The following is a 16,485-nucleotide window of genomic DNA, read 5'->3' as shown; positions in this document are numbered from 1 at the left end:
CCGGAGGGGCTCGGGGCGGGCTTGGGCTCCCTCTCCCCTTCTCAGGGAAACGCAGCCTGTATGTAAACAGGCATTTTATTCTTTCAGAAGCAGTTAAGCCCCGAAACGCTTTCTAAAAAACAACTCACTGGCCTTTTCCTGGGCTCCCTCTCCCCTTCTCAGGGAAACGCAGCCTGTATGTAAACAGGCATTTTATTCTTTCAGAAGCAGTTAAGCCCCGAAACGCTTTCTAAAAAACAACTCACTGGCCTTTTAAAATACCGTGTGTGCAGAGGTTTGTACATGAAGTGATGTTTGAATTGTGGGTAACTGACAAAAAATGACCAACGTTTTGAAGAAACTGTGTGGTCTGTAAATCCAGTGATAGGGCATGAGGGAATGGGTCAGAGCTGCACTAGGGAAGGCTTGGCCTGGACACGAGAAAGCATTTATTGGTCAAGAAGGTGGTCAAACACTTGAACAGGTTTCCTAGAGAGATGGATGATGCCCCAAACCTGGTAGTGTTTAAGAGGCATTTGGGAAATGCCCTTAACATGATTTAAGCTTCAGTCAGACCTGAACCGGTCAGGTAGTTGCACTAAATGATCATTGTAGGTCCCCTCCCTTCCTCTCCCCTCCCCTCTCCTCTCCTCCCCTCTCCCAGTCAATGACTACTTTGCATATGAACACCAGTAACTTTTCCCAGTTTGAACCTGCTTCTGCTGTTTTAGGTGAGAATTGTCACTGGAAGCTTGAAGTTTATTCTTTAGATGATTGTGCCTGTGAGTTTTGTTTAGCGTTATCAAACCAGGTACGGAAGTGCAGGTAACAAATGAGATGATAAGTTTATAGAGCTACAATTTATATCTTCAAAGAGCTTTTTCATTTAAAAAAAAATAATTAAAAAAAATTGTAACAATGCACTGTACAATACTTGGAGTTGAGCTTTCTGAAAGCCTTACTTGCAGCAAAAATCAATAAAAGTGGTTTATAGTGTATTTATGGTGATGCTGAACAGCTGTAGGTAGCCACATACTGCATTTATTGCCCATTCTCATTATTTTGCCATTTTTTTCCTCATGCAGATAATATTAACAACAAATTTCAAAAAAATGAGTTAAGGTCATGACAAAGTTTAGAAGAGCATCCTGTGAAAGAGTGTATTTGAAGAGAAGTGTTGGACCTAGGCCGAAAAAGCATGGAAGAATACAAAGTGTTGAAAGTACTGGGAGAGGGATCCTTTGGCAGAGCTCTCTTAGTTCATCATCGAATCAGTGACCAGAAGTATGCAATGAAGGAAATAAGGCTTCCCATGGTAAGTGTGACATGTCCATCACCTCACCCACCACTTAACACACACACAAAAAAAATAATCATATTTTTTAATACAGTTTTTAGAGATTGAATGCTTTTGCTGAGAGTTTAGGCAGTTGCACGGTGTGGCTGCTATGGAATTATGTCTGAGTTGATGTTGATGATGATAAGTAACAAAATCTGATCTGTTTCAGAAAGCGTGTGGTTACATTTTGGGATGTGCAGCATATAGGTAGACCCTTAGAATAAAAATCTCATTCCCCTGATGATCTTGGCTGGATTCACATTTATTTCATTAGAACACAGATTTCATCTGCAACACCTAATGAGGAAATTGTCCTCCTATTATTGTTGGTAACGTTACTTGGGTTGGTTACTCTGCGCTTAGCTAAGCAAAAAAATCACAGAATGGGAGGCACTGGCATTATTGAGGCTGAAGCTCAGCCAATAACTTTGGCTCTTGGCTTTATACTAATGTAGCCTGTCAGATGTTCCAAAGGCAGTGTGTACTGCTTTATTATACAGTTCTGTGCTTTTAAAATGGAAAAAGTCATTAACTGAAGTAGGAAGATATCCTCTCAAAATAAAAAACCCTCCGAAAAATAAGTTTTCAGCAAGTAATAAACTGTAGACTAAAAACTATGAGGTCTTCAAGTTTCAAATTAGTTTTAAAACAATTGAATAATTCTTCAAAATATTCTCCCTTTGGAAAGTGAGGTGCATAATGTGTTTATGTGAAAACTTGTTAGGTGACATTTATATAAGTATACTTACATTTTCAGTCTTCATCTGATGTGGAGAACTCTAGGAAGGAAGCAATTCTTTTGGCAAAGATGAAACATCCAAATATTGTTGCCTATAAAGAATCATTTGAAGGTAAGTATAAAAACTTAAAATACCTTTATTTGTTTAAAGTTGCATACTCCCAAGGGATCAAGATTATGGGGTTTATTGTTGTTTATAATACATGCTATAAACAAAATAAATTTTTCTTGTCTTAGATGTAATGCATAGCATGTAGTTGGAGCTTTATAATAAAAATAATATTCTTACCCCGCTACTAAAAATACTAATTTCTCTTAAATTCCCTGAAATTTAGCTGATGGACATCTATATATAGTGATGGAATATTGTGATGATGGAGATCTAATGCAAAAGATTAAGCACCAACGGGGAAAGTTGTTCCCTGAAGATACGGTAAGAAAAGACAGCATTTTGAACCAAGGACCTAGGAATCCTTTTCCACGTAAACTGCAACATCCTGCATCACATAAAACAAATTGTAGATATACAAACACCTTGAAGTATCTTAAATGAAACAAAAACTTATAAATATAATAGAAGCATTATTTCTTTGAGAATTTCCAACAGAAACAGATGAAAATTCAACTGGAAGGAGTAAGAAAGAAATTTCTGTCTGTATCTGAGAAATGTGCAGGCAGTGTAAAAAACAGTCAGGTTTGCATGCATATACTTATGTAATTAAGTAAGAATTTAACAAAAACTTGAGCCAGAATTTGAAACACAGTAAGAGGCAGCACAAATGAAAAGTAAATGAAGCGCTCTGGTAAGATAAATTAAACTAGCCAAGACACTAAATGCTTTCATTTTATGTAGCAATTAAATGTTTAAACCATTCAGCAGACATTAACAATTGCTTAGGAGAAGGTCCACAGTGACATTGCAGTGATTGAAAACTGCATCTTTGTTTGTTTATTTTGAATTTGCTAATTTACTATGAAATTGTGATTGTCTTCCTTATAAAACAACCATGAGGTAAAATGCCATGCAGTGACCCTCTAACTTCATAAAATCATAGAAAGGTTTGAGTTGGAAGAGACCTTAAAGATCATGTAGATCCAACCCCCTGTGCAGACAGGGACACCTCCCACTAGATCAGGTTGCTTACGGCCCCATCCTTCATTATTGTTATGTGTTATTAGAGTTTTGTAGAGACAGGTAGTAAACATTCTTTCTGCCATGTTAAAATATTATTTATCTTAAAGAACTCAGTCTTTCATGCTTACTGGAGGCCATTATGCTGGAATTAATTTTAACTCCCACATATTCTGAACATGTTTGTTTGTTTTTTCCTTAGTGTTTTGGTTTTTTTTTTAATTTTAATCTATTAGTAAAGTATTAATCATATACAGCATTGAACTGTTATAACTCTTAATTACTCTTCAGATCCTTCACTGGTTTGTGCAGATGTGCCTGGGAGTGAAGCACATTCATGATAAACATGTGTTGCACAGGGATATCAAATCCAAGGTGAACAGCAAGTTTTGTTGCCATTAATATACTCTGTTCTGCATGCAAAAGTTCATCTCCCTCTTTCATTATTTCCTGTTGCTGTTATAGGTTGTGTTTTTCATTTGTCTTAAGAATATTAAGTAAATGGAATAGTTGAGTGTATGGGATGATGTAATATTGTGGGCATAAACATCACCTAAGTATAGCTATACCCTTCATAGCCACACGGCTGATAGCACCAATTATTTGTGACAGACTACATATAATCTAAAACAATAACAGAACTATGAAGTGTGCATGGAGTATGCAGGTTGTAAATAGCTTGCCTCTCAGTCTTTCTTTCTTTCTCTTTCCTAGCAGAAAGATAGAAGTTCTGAAGAAAATGTAACCTTAGTGGTTTGAGTACAATATAGAGATTAACGTGTTTCTAAACTCTGTTTTTCCTTCTGCTAATGATACTGAGGCTTTAGGGCTGTATAAGCTTTCCATTTCCCTCCAAACACTACATAGTTTTTAACCTTTTTTTTTTTCTTAATAGAAGTACTAGGAGAAGCAAGTAAAAGGAAATATAAAGATATAATATCAGAAGTGATTCTCACAGTCTTTTCTGTACATACAAACTTTATAAAGTTTCCTAGAAGCATATTTTAACAATGTTAATCTGTCCTCTTGAAATACAGAATGTCTTCCTCACTCAAAATGGAAAAGTCAAACTGGGAGACTTTGGATCTGCCCGCCTTCTTGCACAGTATGTAGTATTGTCACTGTTCTCAATGCTGTAAAGTTTTGTTTTACCATTGATAAATAGTACAGAGTTGTTAAATAACTGCTTTTCATCAGGCATTTCCTCTTTGTCATTTCAATAGTCCAGCGTCGTACGCTTGTACATATGTGGGAACTCCTTATTATGTGCCTCCAGAAATTTGGGAAAGCATGCCATACAACAACAAAAGGTATGTGTGTTTTCAGTGGTCACAACAATGCCTGACTGATGCATGTATGTCTTTTTATTGTTATCTGAGCAGAGGAATATTTAGAAAGGTTTTTTAAGATGAAAAGGCATACATTCCTCTTTACTTAGGTAACTGTGAGTTGTTTCTACAGAGCAAGGTAGCAGACAAGATGTATATGCACAAAACCAATATTAATTGTAAATAGTAAAAGATCTTAAAAATTAGACTAAAAGACACAAGTCTACCCAAATGTTAGGGTATTAGGGTAACAAAACGATAAGGCACCTTAGCACAGAATACCCAAATAACCAAATAACCAGATAACTGTGACACAAAGGCTAATTGTTTGAGTACTAACAACTTAATTATTAATAGGCCTTATACCATAGCAATGATTAAAAGAATACCTAAGGCAATGTGGCAAGACACTGATATCAGTCTTCCCTCTTATGTCTAAAAGAATCCTAAAGTCTTCAAGTTCCAAAGCTTGAAAGTTAAAACTTTCTTTAAGATACAAACCTTGTTAATGAAGGCATGAACAAGAATTCATATAAAGGAATTTGATATTTCTTACCCTTCTTCTGGATGCAGCAGCGGGTCCCCTTCTCTCAACATCTTGAAGGATGGCTGCTTGAGCAGGTGTCCCCGCTGGAGGGGAGAAAGTCCAGCACACCTTCTCAGGAGGGTGTCCAGGAGTCTCCCCAGTCAAAGACAGAAGTCAGCTTTTATAGAATAAAGTGATTGGCTGCTCTCATGTAACTACTCTAGCCATACCTCCAAAATCCCCTATTGGACAGCAAAAGGGAAACAGGAAAAAAACAAGAAAGCCTTTTTTCTCACCAAGCAAACTCTTGTTTATCTACCCGTTCGTGATTTGTCTCTGGCCTAGGTGTGGCTAAGCTGAGCTCTGTGTTCTTCAACAGAGGAGAGCAGCTGGTGTCACAGACATCAGCTTGGCCTTCTGTTTGTACCTTCAAGATTGTTACCAGTTCAGAGTTTGCTATGCCCTTTCCTTTCCCATGGAACCCTCAAACTCCAGGCTAAGGGCAGTGAAACTGAGAGGCAGAGAGCAACTGAATCACAAATGGAAACTGAGGCAGGCACACCGAGGCAGAGCACCCTGCTACATGAGTACAATATCTTTAGTCTTAAAAGTCTGAAAATTGGTGTGCAGCCTTCTCTGTGCATTTAGGAGACTGCATACTTACATACAAGCATACACATGTGTATGTGTGTATGTGTTTGTGTCTTTTGGTTGGTCTTATTTTTAAAGCTCTTTCAAGTCCTGATAATGCGGGAATAATGGCTACAGAACTGATGAGTTAGATATATAGAGCCCAGTTATTCTGATCTTTATGCAAGAACTTCTGAGATTGTCTGGATAATATGATGCTTACAGCTTCCTCCCAGACTCCAAAATACTAAGTAATTTTATATCCCCTCACCTAGATCTGTTCTGTGATCTTGGTTATACTTGAACTAAGTGACTCATTTTCCACTGGAGGGAAGAAACGTTCTAGTGCTTAAGCTTTTTTCTGCTCCATTTGCAAGAAAGGCATCAGTTGCTTCTTGTGCAGGTGGCAGTACTCACTTGTGGTAGAAGATGATGTTTTTTCTCAGTCGGAGAATTCCTATTGGCAGGGCCACAATTCTGGCAATCAGAATTAGGATTATATGTCTGACATGTGATGTTAAGGGCCATGGAATAAAAAGGCTTTCATGTGTGGAAGAATAAATAATAATCTCAGCAAATTGTTTAAGTGACATTATAGGAATAAAAATCCAACTACAACTCTGGATGACATTCATCATTTTTTACATCAGGGTAGGATAAAATAAGCGAGATCGTTTCCACTTAAGAGGTTAAATACATAATTGTGTTGTCTTTTATGGTTACTTACATTTATTTTTTGTTTATTCAGTTCAGTTATGTACACATAATTAATTTCACTTTTCTAGGCAGAATGTTAAATTGTAAGGTTTGGCTCAAAATTTCTTGTATTTCTTTATATCTACAGTGATATATGGTCTCTGGGATGTATTCTGTATGAGCTGTGCACTCTTAAGCATCCAGTAAGTATAACTTCATTGCTGTCAGAAAAGTTTTGGAATTCCCTTTAACTTAATTAGCAGTTGGCTGTAGTATGATAGAGTCACAGGCAATTGCATATTTGACTGTAGTGTTTGCTGCTGCTTCTGAAAGAAGGAATTATTGCTCCACCTTTCCCACCCCTCCTTCACTGCATGTCTTTGATATTTCAGCAGCTCTTGGGGCCTATTGGACCCTTCAGTAAAACACTGTATTTTCAAAATTTTTAGAAAACAGTTCTTTTTTTCTTTCCTACTTAATTTTCCTCAATACCTGTGAGGTGGTCTGGGGCTTATTAAGGGGTCAAGCAGCTACCAGACTGGTTCCAGGTATCTGCAGGGATGTTGCCATGAGCATTGCATTTTACAGGATCAAGATGATCACAGAAGATGGAGGCAAGGACACTAAAAATTTCTGCTAATGAGAGTATACTAGGAAAACGTAATTAGCAATAAGCTTTTTTGTACCTCGCATCAATGATGATACACCTGTTTGCTTATTTGTCAAATCAAATCAGTCAGTGCCCAGGCACAGACCTCCTGTTGGGACAAGCCAGTAGAGAGTACCTTTAGAAAACTTTCTGCATGGAGGCAGAACTCAGCCAGTTTTGCTGAGGCTGTTGCTATCCATAGTAACAGCTGTCCCAGCTGATACTGCAGTTGTCTGATGTATTGTACTTGGAAGCAGTAATTCCTGACTGAAGACTTGTTAACTGTCAGCTGAGCAAAGTAACAACTTCAGCCATTTTATGTAGATTTGCAAGTGGATGTTTGTGCCTTGATAGGTTACTTTTGATGATTATTCGCCTTTTTTTTTTTTTTTTTTTTTTTTTTTTTTTTTTTTTTTTTTTTTGTAATCAAAGTCTGCATCTTTGCTCTGGCATTTTGATATCTGAAATATATCAAGTAAGGGACACTAAGATGATCCAAATTTAGTCAGTGCTCTGTTCCTACAAAAATAACATTTGAACAATCCCAAATCCTATTGTTTGCAGTGTCCATTATGGTCTAGTTTTAGTCAAACTTTTTATGTAAACTGTGATGTTTTCATCAGCAGCAAATTATATTTCTGTCCTTGTTGAGATAAATAAATGTCTATGTAATAGCCTTACAAAATGTAAAGAAGAGTTACAGATGCGTTCACAGAGAGTCACTATTAAGCACCTCTGAAATAGAGCTCCCAGTCAAACTGGGAGCCAAATCAGTGTGGTAACAGTGAGTCTACATACATACCATGCATTTTTGTATAATAAATGTTAAAGTCACTCTTAAATTATGCCAGTTTCCTTTACCTTATGCTTTAACTCCGTGCTCTAATGTTCATGTATTTTAATGCAGTTTCAAGCCAATAGCTGGAAACATCTCATCCTTAAGATATGCAAAGGGTCCTACAATCCACTACCATCTCACTATTCCTACGAACTTCATTACTTAATAAAACAGATGTTTAAGAGAAATCCCAGGAATCGTCCATCAGCCAGTACTATTCTTGGAAGAAGTTGCTTAACCAAGCTTATAAAAAATTGTTTGCCTTCTGAGGTACAGTATATTCTTTGTCTCCAGTGTTAAACAATAGTATCTACATTTTAGATGATGTAGCAGTTCCTTTTGTAATTCATTAGTGTATAACAATATGAAATCCAGTGTTGTATAGGTCCTACCCTAAAAGCTATAAATACAGTTGTAGACTTATCAGAAAACTGAAGTTTTAGAAGGGTTTGCTTTGAAAATAAAAGTTGACTATTCATATAAATCATAAAATGGTTTGGGTTGGAAAGGACCTTAAAGCTCATCTAGTTCAAATCCTCCTGCATGGGCAGGGACACCTCACACTAGATCAGGTTGCTCAAAGCTCCATCCAACCTGACCTTTGAACTCTTCCAGGGATGGAGCTTCCATAGCTTCTCAGAGCAACCTGTGCCAGTGTCTCACCACACTTGCAGAATTTCTTCCTAATATCTAATCTAAATCTACCCTCTTCCAGTTTGAAACCATTCCCCCTCATCCTGTCACAACCTGCCCTTGTAAAAAGCCCCTCTCCATCTTTCCTTTAGGCCCTTTCAGATACTGGAAGGCCACTATAAGGTCTCCCCAGAGCTAATATTGACATGGTGCTGCTGAAGTTAGATTTTTTAGTCATTAGTTGTAACAGTGCTTTTGTATAGTAAGTCTATTTTTAAACAAATAGCATGCACAATAATTTAAGAAGGGTTAAAATCGTACAGTACTTGCATCTCTGCATACACCTTCCAGATGACAAATGAGTTTGAGCAGGTATTAAAGGAAACCAAGAGACACGAAGGCAATGCAGCAAGACCAAAGGGTAAGTCAGCAACATTTTTCTTCATGTAACTAATGGTGAAATTATTGGAAATTTTAGGATCTTAAATACAGCTAAAAACCATTAGTATTATATGTTTATGTAGTATTTGTTCAGATCTACTTTAAATTTTTTTCAAGTCTGGTATTACTGAACTTGTAAGGAAAAATTATTGAAGTGTGTAGGTTATGGTACAGTACAGAGAAGTACAGTACAGAGCTACAGTGTACATGCATTGTGAGTTCAAGACTTGTGCTGCAATTAAACCTTTCACTTTTAAAATGAGCAAAACTTCTAGCTGTTGCATATATATTTTAAACATGATGATGCCTTCTTTCCTGGAATATGGTGACACAAGTTATTTTCATTGTTTAATTTTTAGAGAGAATGTGGGATTTTCTTCTTTTGCATAAGTTTAGCTACACTAAAATTTGTATACATTTGGAACTGAGTAGTAGAGGGATTCCTCGTTGAGAAGGTGCTATGTTGACAGAAGTGTGAAGAAGCTTTCACATAATTTTCATTGCTTGGTTCAGTGGTGTTGCTGTCATACCTCTGTAATGAATGTTTGCTAAAGGTATTAACTCTTGAACCTGTTCCTTAATGTATTAGGTAATGTCATGGCTGGTGGGAGCTCAAATAATACGAAAAAAAATAGAGTAAGTATTCAAATAGAAATATAATACTTGTATTTAAATAATTCAGAATGTTCTGCATTACATAGAAGTTCGTATAGAAAATTATTAGCCTACTAGGTCAGGTTTCATCTGTGTTCAAATTGCAGTTTTCCTGTGTATTTTGCACTACTGTAATTTTTTTATGGTTCCCACAGTTAGTTTAGTTCCAGAGTGGATTTTCCTGTAACCCAGTAAAAAAAAAACAACCACCAAACAAAAAACCCGAACAAAACGAGCTCTCTCCTCTTTTTCTACATTTTGGAATACTGAAAAATATGTCTTTGCTGCTTTAGGGACACATTTTGAACAGGCTGCTGTAGAAACAGTCTAGTCTGGACATAATTCTCACAAAGTTTTAGTGCCCATGTGAGATTTCAGGTGAGGAGAATAAAGTCACAGGTGGCAAAGAAGTCACCTGTGGGTACATTATAGCACAGCTTGGCTTGGCCATATTGAGTGTATTTTTCAAAACATGTTGCCAGTAAGGTGCTGCTTTTTTATTTTTTCTTTTAACAGACTTACCAATCTGAGAAGTTTAATACTTGGGTGCATCTTGTTTTCCTTGGAAACGTGATTGATTTATCTTTATATTGCTGCTGTTCTTAAATGTCAAAAAAATAAAACAAAAAATTGCATAAAGTGACTACATTTGTGTTTAGCTTCCAGAACTGAGATCGTCTGTCAAAAATGGGCACACAGTGTGAAATGCAGTGCAAGAGTAGATACAGAGCAATTGCAGTTGGCTTCGTGGTGTCAGTGGCTGTTTTCAGATCTTTAGGCCAGCCATTTAATAGCAGAACTACAATCATTAATGCCATGTTAATACTACTACTTTGTTTTTCTCAAAAACAAATATAATTATTAATACAGTCTTTATTCTTTTAAAGCAAAGTAAAGATGAAAGCAAGCATAACCTCTTAGAAAGGAAGAATATCACTAAGGATTTGAGTGAAAGCACAGAGGAACAAAGGAAATCTGATGAAGAGGGTAGGTTTATAGTATGTATATGTATTTTTAAGGCTGATGCATTTCCTTTTATGTAGCAATACCTAACATCAGTGATCCAGCCATTTAAACAACTAGAGCATACAAGTCTGCACCTATAGAAAGGCATGCCACTGTTACCTTTGCAGTTAAATTGATTCTTACTGCTCCTATAACATACAAAAAAACAAAAAAAAAAAATCATGGCTAAAGTGTGAAAAAAATTACTGCTTGAAAACATTTGCTATAGGGTAATTATATGGGGAACTCCTTACCAAGTTGAGACTTGTACCCACAGAATCAAACGTCACTTGTTAGTGAAGTGCTGTACACTTAGAACTGGTTTGCTTGGACAGAGAATCAAGCTAGATGCTGGTCATCATCCTTTTTTTTTGTTGCAACTACACTAGAAACTTCTGATGTCCTCCCAGGAATGACTGGCTTGTCACATCCCCATAGAAAGCAATGGGAAAAGAGGATATCCAATACTGTAGTGAATGTCCTGGAAAATGCATCCTTGCTTTCTTCCAGCTTTACACCTGAAGAGGCTAAAAGTAAGATTTAATTAAATGTGGGTTTAATTAAAGTATTATATTTGGTTCTTTACAGATTTTATAAGCTAAAACTTTACAGGGCATATTTTAAATAATTTTAAAATATTTTTTTAACAAATACTCAGAAGTCCAATGTGTTGACATAATGATCTTCTGTGACAGGAGGATTGCAAAGAATGATGAAAGCCACAAATAACATGTAACAACCCTAAAATTATTACAATAATTGCTAAGAAATCCTACCAGCCCTCCTTTTAGTATGCCATTTGGGGGGCAACACTGAGGAATGAATTTGATTCAGAATGCAGCTGCCTGTCTTCAAAGTACAACATACTATTTTGGGAGCATGTAACATCTGTACCTCCACTTCTGTTATCATTTAACATACAGATAATGTTAATGACAACTATTAATTATGTACCTCAGATGTGAGGCAGAGGTTCTTCTTCCACATCAGCAGCTTTTAATTAGAACATCTAACATGGGGTTTCTTCTGAAAACTGTTTCAATTTTAAAATGTCCCAGGTTGTATGTGATTGTTATAATTATTTGATTACGGATATGCAGTCTAAGTAAATATGAATAGAAGCTATTGAAATGTGACTAGTCAGAAAATTCCCAAGCTGTTGTAGGAATGTTACATGATAATGATATGCAGGGTTATATTATGCAGGGTTATTATATGAAGAGGAAAGAAGAATGCATGTATTCGGGGATTCTCTTACTAAAAGGCACAAAAATGGCCACAGGCTCCATTTGGTAAGATGTATAGAGCCACCAAGTAAGTTTGCAGAGGCTCTGACTCCTCACACCCCTCCTGCAGCCTTCTGTCATTTTCTTTCCTCTTCATGCTGCTCCTGTCAACCTCAGCCTGTTCAGAGGTAAGCGGTGATACAAATGGAAACATCTAGACTCTTTTCTTTCTGCATTTCTCTCTAGGATGTGATTTTAGTAATCCATACTGCTAATGCAATTTTGTCTAAGTGATACTTATTAATGATTGTATACCTAGGTGGCTGTGTTATAAACTACAGTGAAAATAAGCCACGTAAGCAGTGGAACAAGGAAGCTCCTCAGACCCTGATGAACATTCTTAGTAACGCAGATGTCAGCTTAGCATTTAAAACATACACCATTTATAAACCAGGTAAATCCCCTGTTTTTTGCAACCAGGTTAATTAATAAAGCTGGGTCTTTTAAAGTTATTTTAAGTTTGCCAAATTAAATGTGGAATTACAAATATCCAAGCTGAGAATTCATGAGTGATTGTACATCTCCACTGCATGTCTTTATGAAGAATTTTCACTTGCAGCTCAACAGCTGAATAAGGTTGTGACAAAAATGCAGTGAGTGCAGAGCCACGCCATCTCCATCCTGCTGAGCAACCTGGTGTATGCCTTAGGGAGGTGCAGTAACTAGGCTGTAGCCTCATCAGGTAAATCCACCTTCACTGAGTCAGTGGTGCCCTGTTTTGAAGACAGGATGATGGGAAGATGGCAAGGCAAAAAATAACTAGTCTATAGATGTGCACAGCCCCAGTCATAAATACTTGTTCTGCATTGCAGCTATGTTATTAATTTATCTCCCCACTTAAAATAGGTACCAGCTTGTGCTGGAATCTGCTAAGAACTGCAGACAAATTAGAAAGACTTCATTGTATTTACATTCTTAGTAATTTTATCTTTTAACTTAAAGAATTTTGATGACATTTTCTTTTTTATACTTTAAAAGCTTCTGAAAATCTATTTAGAGGTCCACTTTCCAATGCAACTGAAGCATCTGATGAAGTAGATGGTGAATATGAAGCTATTGTCATAGATTCTGAGAGACTTGAGCCTAGATCCGATGAAGATGACACATATGTTCAAATTACATCCTTGTATTTTTCTTTTCTTTAGTTCCTCATAGTGATTTATCCAAAGACACCCCTGAAAAAAAACCCAAGTGTTTTTCTCAGCATCTAAATTCATCCCTGTCTTGTAGAACAATATTAAAATTTAGTAGCATTTGATATTTTACAGGTTTTCTTTGCTATATTTATAGTTATCCGTGGTGTTGAGATGAAAAGGCTGTTAATTATGAAGAGATTTGCTAGTTACTTGCTGATGACTTTTTGAACCCAGTTTGGGTCGAAGCTGTCTTACCTTGAGGCACAATCGCCCTGTTTGTTTTTATGGCTTTCTGACACCAATTAATATTCAGGATGACCTTTTAGTTATTTCAGTGGGTCCATCCCTGGCTTGGGACCAGCTTTCTCCCACCGGGTATGTAACCAATCCATAAGCTCTTTCCCAGGTATGCACGCCTAAGCACATACGCAGGCACGGGTTTGTGAAATCAAGTGAACCTTTTAACAACCTTAAAAGAAAAGGGAATAGAAAACATGGGATGCACTGAGAGTTCGAGGCATGTGTTTGTATCGGGGTTTTATTAGTATAGGTGATGGTGTATGAATGTGTTTCTCCTTTTGGGAGATAGTAAGAGGTTGATTACAATAGCCCGGGGATGAGAGAAGCGCAATAGGGATAGGAGAGTAAGGAGTTCAGATAAACCTTACGACCCCTGAAGGGCAGGAGCAGCAGCAACGACGACCTCAGGAAGTAGGAGCCCGGTCTGGTGGCAGAGCCACAGTCTGTTGTGGTCTCAGAAAGTACTGATGTCAGTTCAGCTCTTTTTATTTGGTTCTCCTATTCCTCCTTCTTCTGTCGTCTTCTCTCTCCTTTCTTACAGCAGCAGCGGGCAGTGAGCGGCAACGACCGATAATGACCCACAACGACCTTCTTTTGCAGGGTGGTCAATAGCTTTTTTGATCGGTTTTGCACTCGGTCCGCTCTGAGCCTTAGTCTGCTCAGCTCCTGATGGAAGGTTGACAAAATACTGCCATTTTCCCGCCAAAGGCTGGGTCCTGGCTGCAAATACGGGCTGGCCATCTCTGCCCTTAATTGTGTGAATCCCAGCCACTGCACCACACCACCCGCACCCCACCCGCCGCTGTGTTGCTGCTGCTTCTCTTTTTTGCCTCTTTTCGTCTGTTAGTCTCTATTGCAGTCAGTTTGAGTGAGAGACATGTCTTCTGCGGCGGAGGGTTTTCCACACTTTGCAACAATGAAAGCATGTTATGAGACCAGATCCGCAGTAACTTGCAAAAGCCTTGCCTGAAAGGTCTTTGTACTCTGACCTTGACATTAGATAACCAGAGCAAATCTACTTGCCTAGTGGTATGTCTGCTGTATTTGTGTATTATTCCTCCTACTCTTTCATGCATAGCACAATTAAATCACTTTGGTGCCTACTTGCTGATAAACATTTCTAGAAAGATTTTAACTTCAATGTTCTGTTTATGCTACTGACCCGGTTTTCCTGTTTCTGAAAGCAGAGTGTGCATCAACACATTCTGAACAGAAATACTGTACTTTACAGATCTGTGTATGTTGAGGGGAAGTTTCTTGGAATCTCAGAATCTCACTGTTTTTGTGACACTCGTAGGTACACACTGCTTAGGCATGTATCCCTGCAGTGCAGCTGCAATCTGCTCATAGCAACACATTTGCAGTCTCTCAGCACATGCATTTGGGTTTGATTTAGATAAAACTTACTCAGGTATATTCAAAAGAGAACATGTTCCTTAATCACAACGCTGCAGGAAATAAGTCTCTTGTGTTTATATTTTAACATAATTTCTCCTAATTGTAGTTGTTTTAAGATAGCTCCTGAAACGCAAAGATACTAGGTTTAGGAAGAAGACATTGTTATTTATTGCAGATTTGTACAAAGCTGGGTGCTTGGTGCCTTCCCACAAATCAGGCACACCAAATGAGACTTTTCATGACGTGTTTATGCACAAAACAATGAAGTTGGTAAGCTTCCAAATCCATCATCCTTACAACGATTGGTTAGTGATTTACATATATTTATTATATGGTTAAATCACTATTTCTACTATCACACATGCTCAAAGGAAGGGTCTTTACCTGGGCAGGGTTCTTTTGACGTGGGGGTGTGATTTTTAGTATTACAGTGACATTATGATGAGCTAAGTTCACCTGGAGGACACAATATTTCAAGTTCTACAGCTCCAACTGCCCAAGACTGCTTCAGCAGTCTTCTTTATTGTGGTTCTTCTTTATCACCTCTTGCATTCCTTAGGTCCACCTAAAGTCTTCTCTGCCAAGCTGGTGATTTACACGAAACACCCGTGAAATTTCTTAGATTAGTTGCCTTCTTCAAGGCCTAGTTACTGCAGGATGTCCTTGCTCAATGCTAGCTGTGGTACCTTTTCTGTCTGCAATTTTAACTAGTATATACACAGAGTGCATCTTACACAAGATAACCACATCATCCTAAATTTCTGGGTTATTTTTCAACAGTAAGTTAACTTAAGGGAAGAAAAGCACTTTTTTAGATTTGTATTTTGCTTTGCAAAATAACATTTTGAAATCTGTTTTAGGGACTTTGAAGAAGATGACCCAGACTGGGTGCAGGAACTGAAAATGATGCTGAAACACAGCGACTGAAAGCTTGAATTTACCTACAGTAACTGAAATCAGGCTTGCCAGTATTTACAGTCCAAATAATTGTTGTTAATAGTTGTAGTTACTAATAAAATTCTTTGAGTAAAAAAAAAATCGGAGTGTACGTGTTTTCTGTACCAAAAAACTGAGGGTGAGAAATACATAACTAACTTTTTTAGCTAGAACTCCTGCAAATAACTAAATGAGTCTTTATTTTACATGTGTCAGGAGTTGGTAATATCCTTGCAGAAATGTTCAGTCAAAAGCATTAGTGCTAATAGCATTGTTCAGATTGCCCCTTTGTCATATTTTAAGGAGATGGTGTAATGCTATGGGGGTGTGTGAAGCTTTTCGTCCTGACCTCATACTGAAATGCTGGAGTAGGAATAACTGATCTTGTCGGAAGGGCACAGTGTGGATAACATCTAGCTATGCTAAATGCAGAGAGGCTTCATGCAAATATTAATTCTTTGAAAACTCTTGAGGCTGAGATTTTGCCTTAATTACTTTAACGAAAAGGTGTTTCTGTATTACACTGCATTTCTGGAATGAAGCTTATTTGTTCATAAATAAGGGCTAATCTTACCATTTCCGTGAGGAGAGACACTTTGGCTGCAGGAAGCATCACTGCCCATGTCATGTCTGGGCTCCGTACCTGCGGCAGGGCGACCAGCAAGAGCAAAACACGCTGGCGGTGGGAAGAAGCTGCTGTTCCCTGAGGGAAACGAGGCTGCGGAGCTCCCGGGAGGCCTCCCCGCCGCTGCCCCCGCCCCGCACGCCACAGCCCGCCGGGGCGCGGGGCTCTGGAGGGCTGCGGGGCGCGCCCAGGTGCCGTGTCTGGCGGCAGCGGGC

General features: G+C 38.0%; 1 protein-coding gene across 1 annotated transcript; it reads left to right on the top strand.

Moving 5' to 3' along the window:
• Nucleotides 1-1,177: 1,177 nt before the first annotated feature.
• NEK3 (NIMA-related kinase 3) lies at nt 1,178-13,181 on the top strand. The gene is given in 15 exon segments (XM_009998354.1): nt 1,178-1,294; nt 2,076-2,169; nt 2,393-2,490; nt 3,481-3,564; nt 4,227-4,294; nt 4,413-4,499; nt 6,518-6,572; nt 7,926-8,126; nt 8,841-8,910; nt 9,520-9,566; nt 10,472-10,571; nt 10,979-11,122; nt 12,135-12,269; nt 12,854-13,033; nt 13,036-13,181. Coding segments are annotated over 15 exon segments (1,626 nt in total).
• Nucleotides 13,182-16,485: the final 3,304 nt, after the last annotated feature.

The sequence above is a fragment of the Chaetura pelagica genome, unplaced genomic scaffold (genome assembly GCF_000747805.2).
Source record: "Chaetura pelagica isolate M959 unplaced genomic scaffold, ChaPel_1.0 scaffold105, whole genome shotgun sequence".
NCBI lineage: Eukaryota > Metazoa > Chordata > Aves > Apodiformes > Apodidae > Chaetura > Chaetura pelagica.
This window is presented reverse-complemented; position numbering and strand designations above follow the sequence as displayed.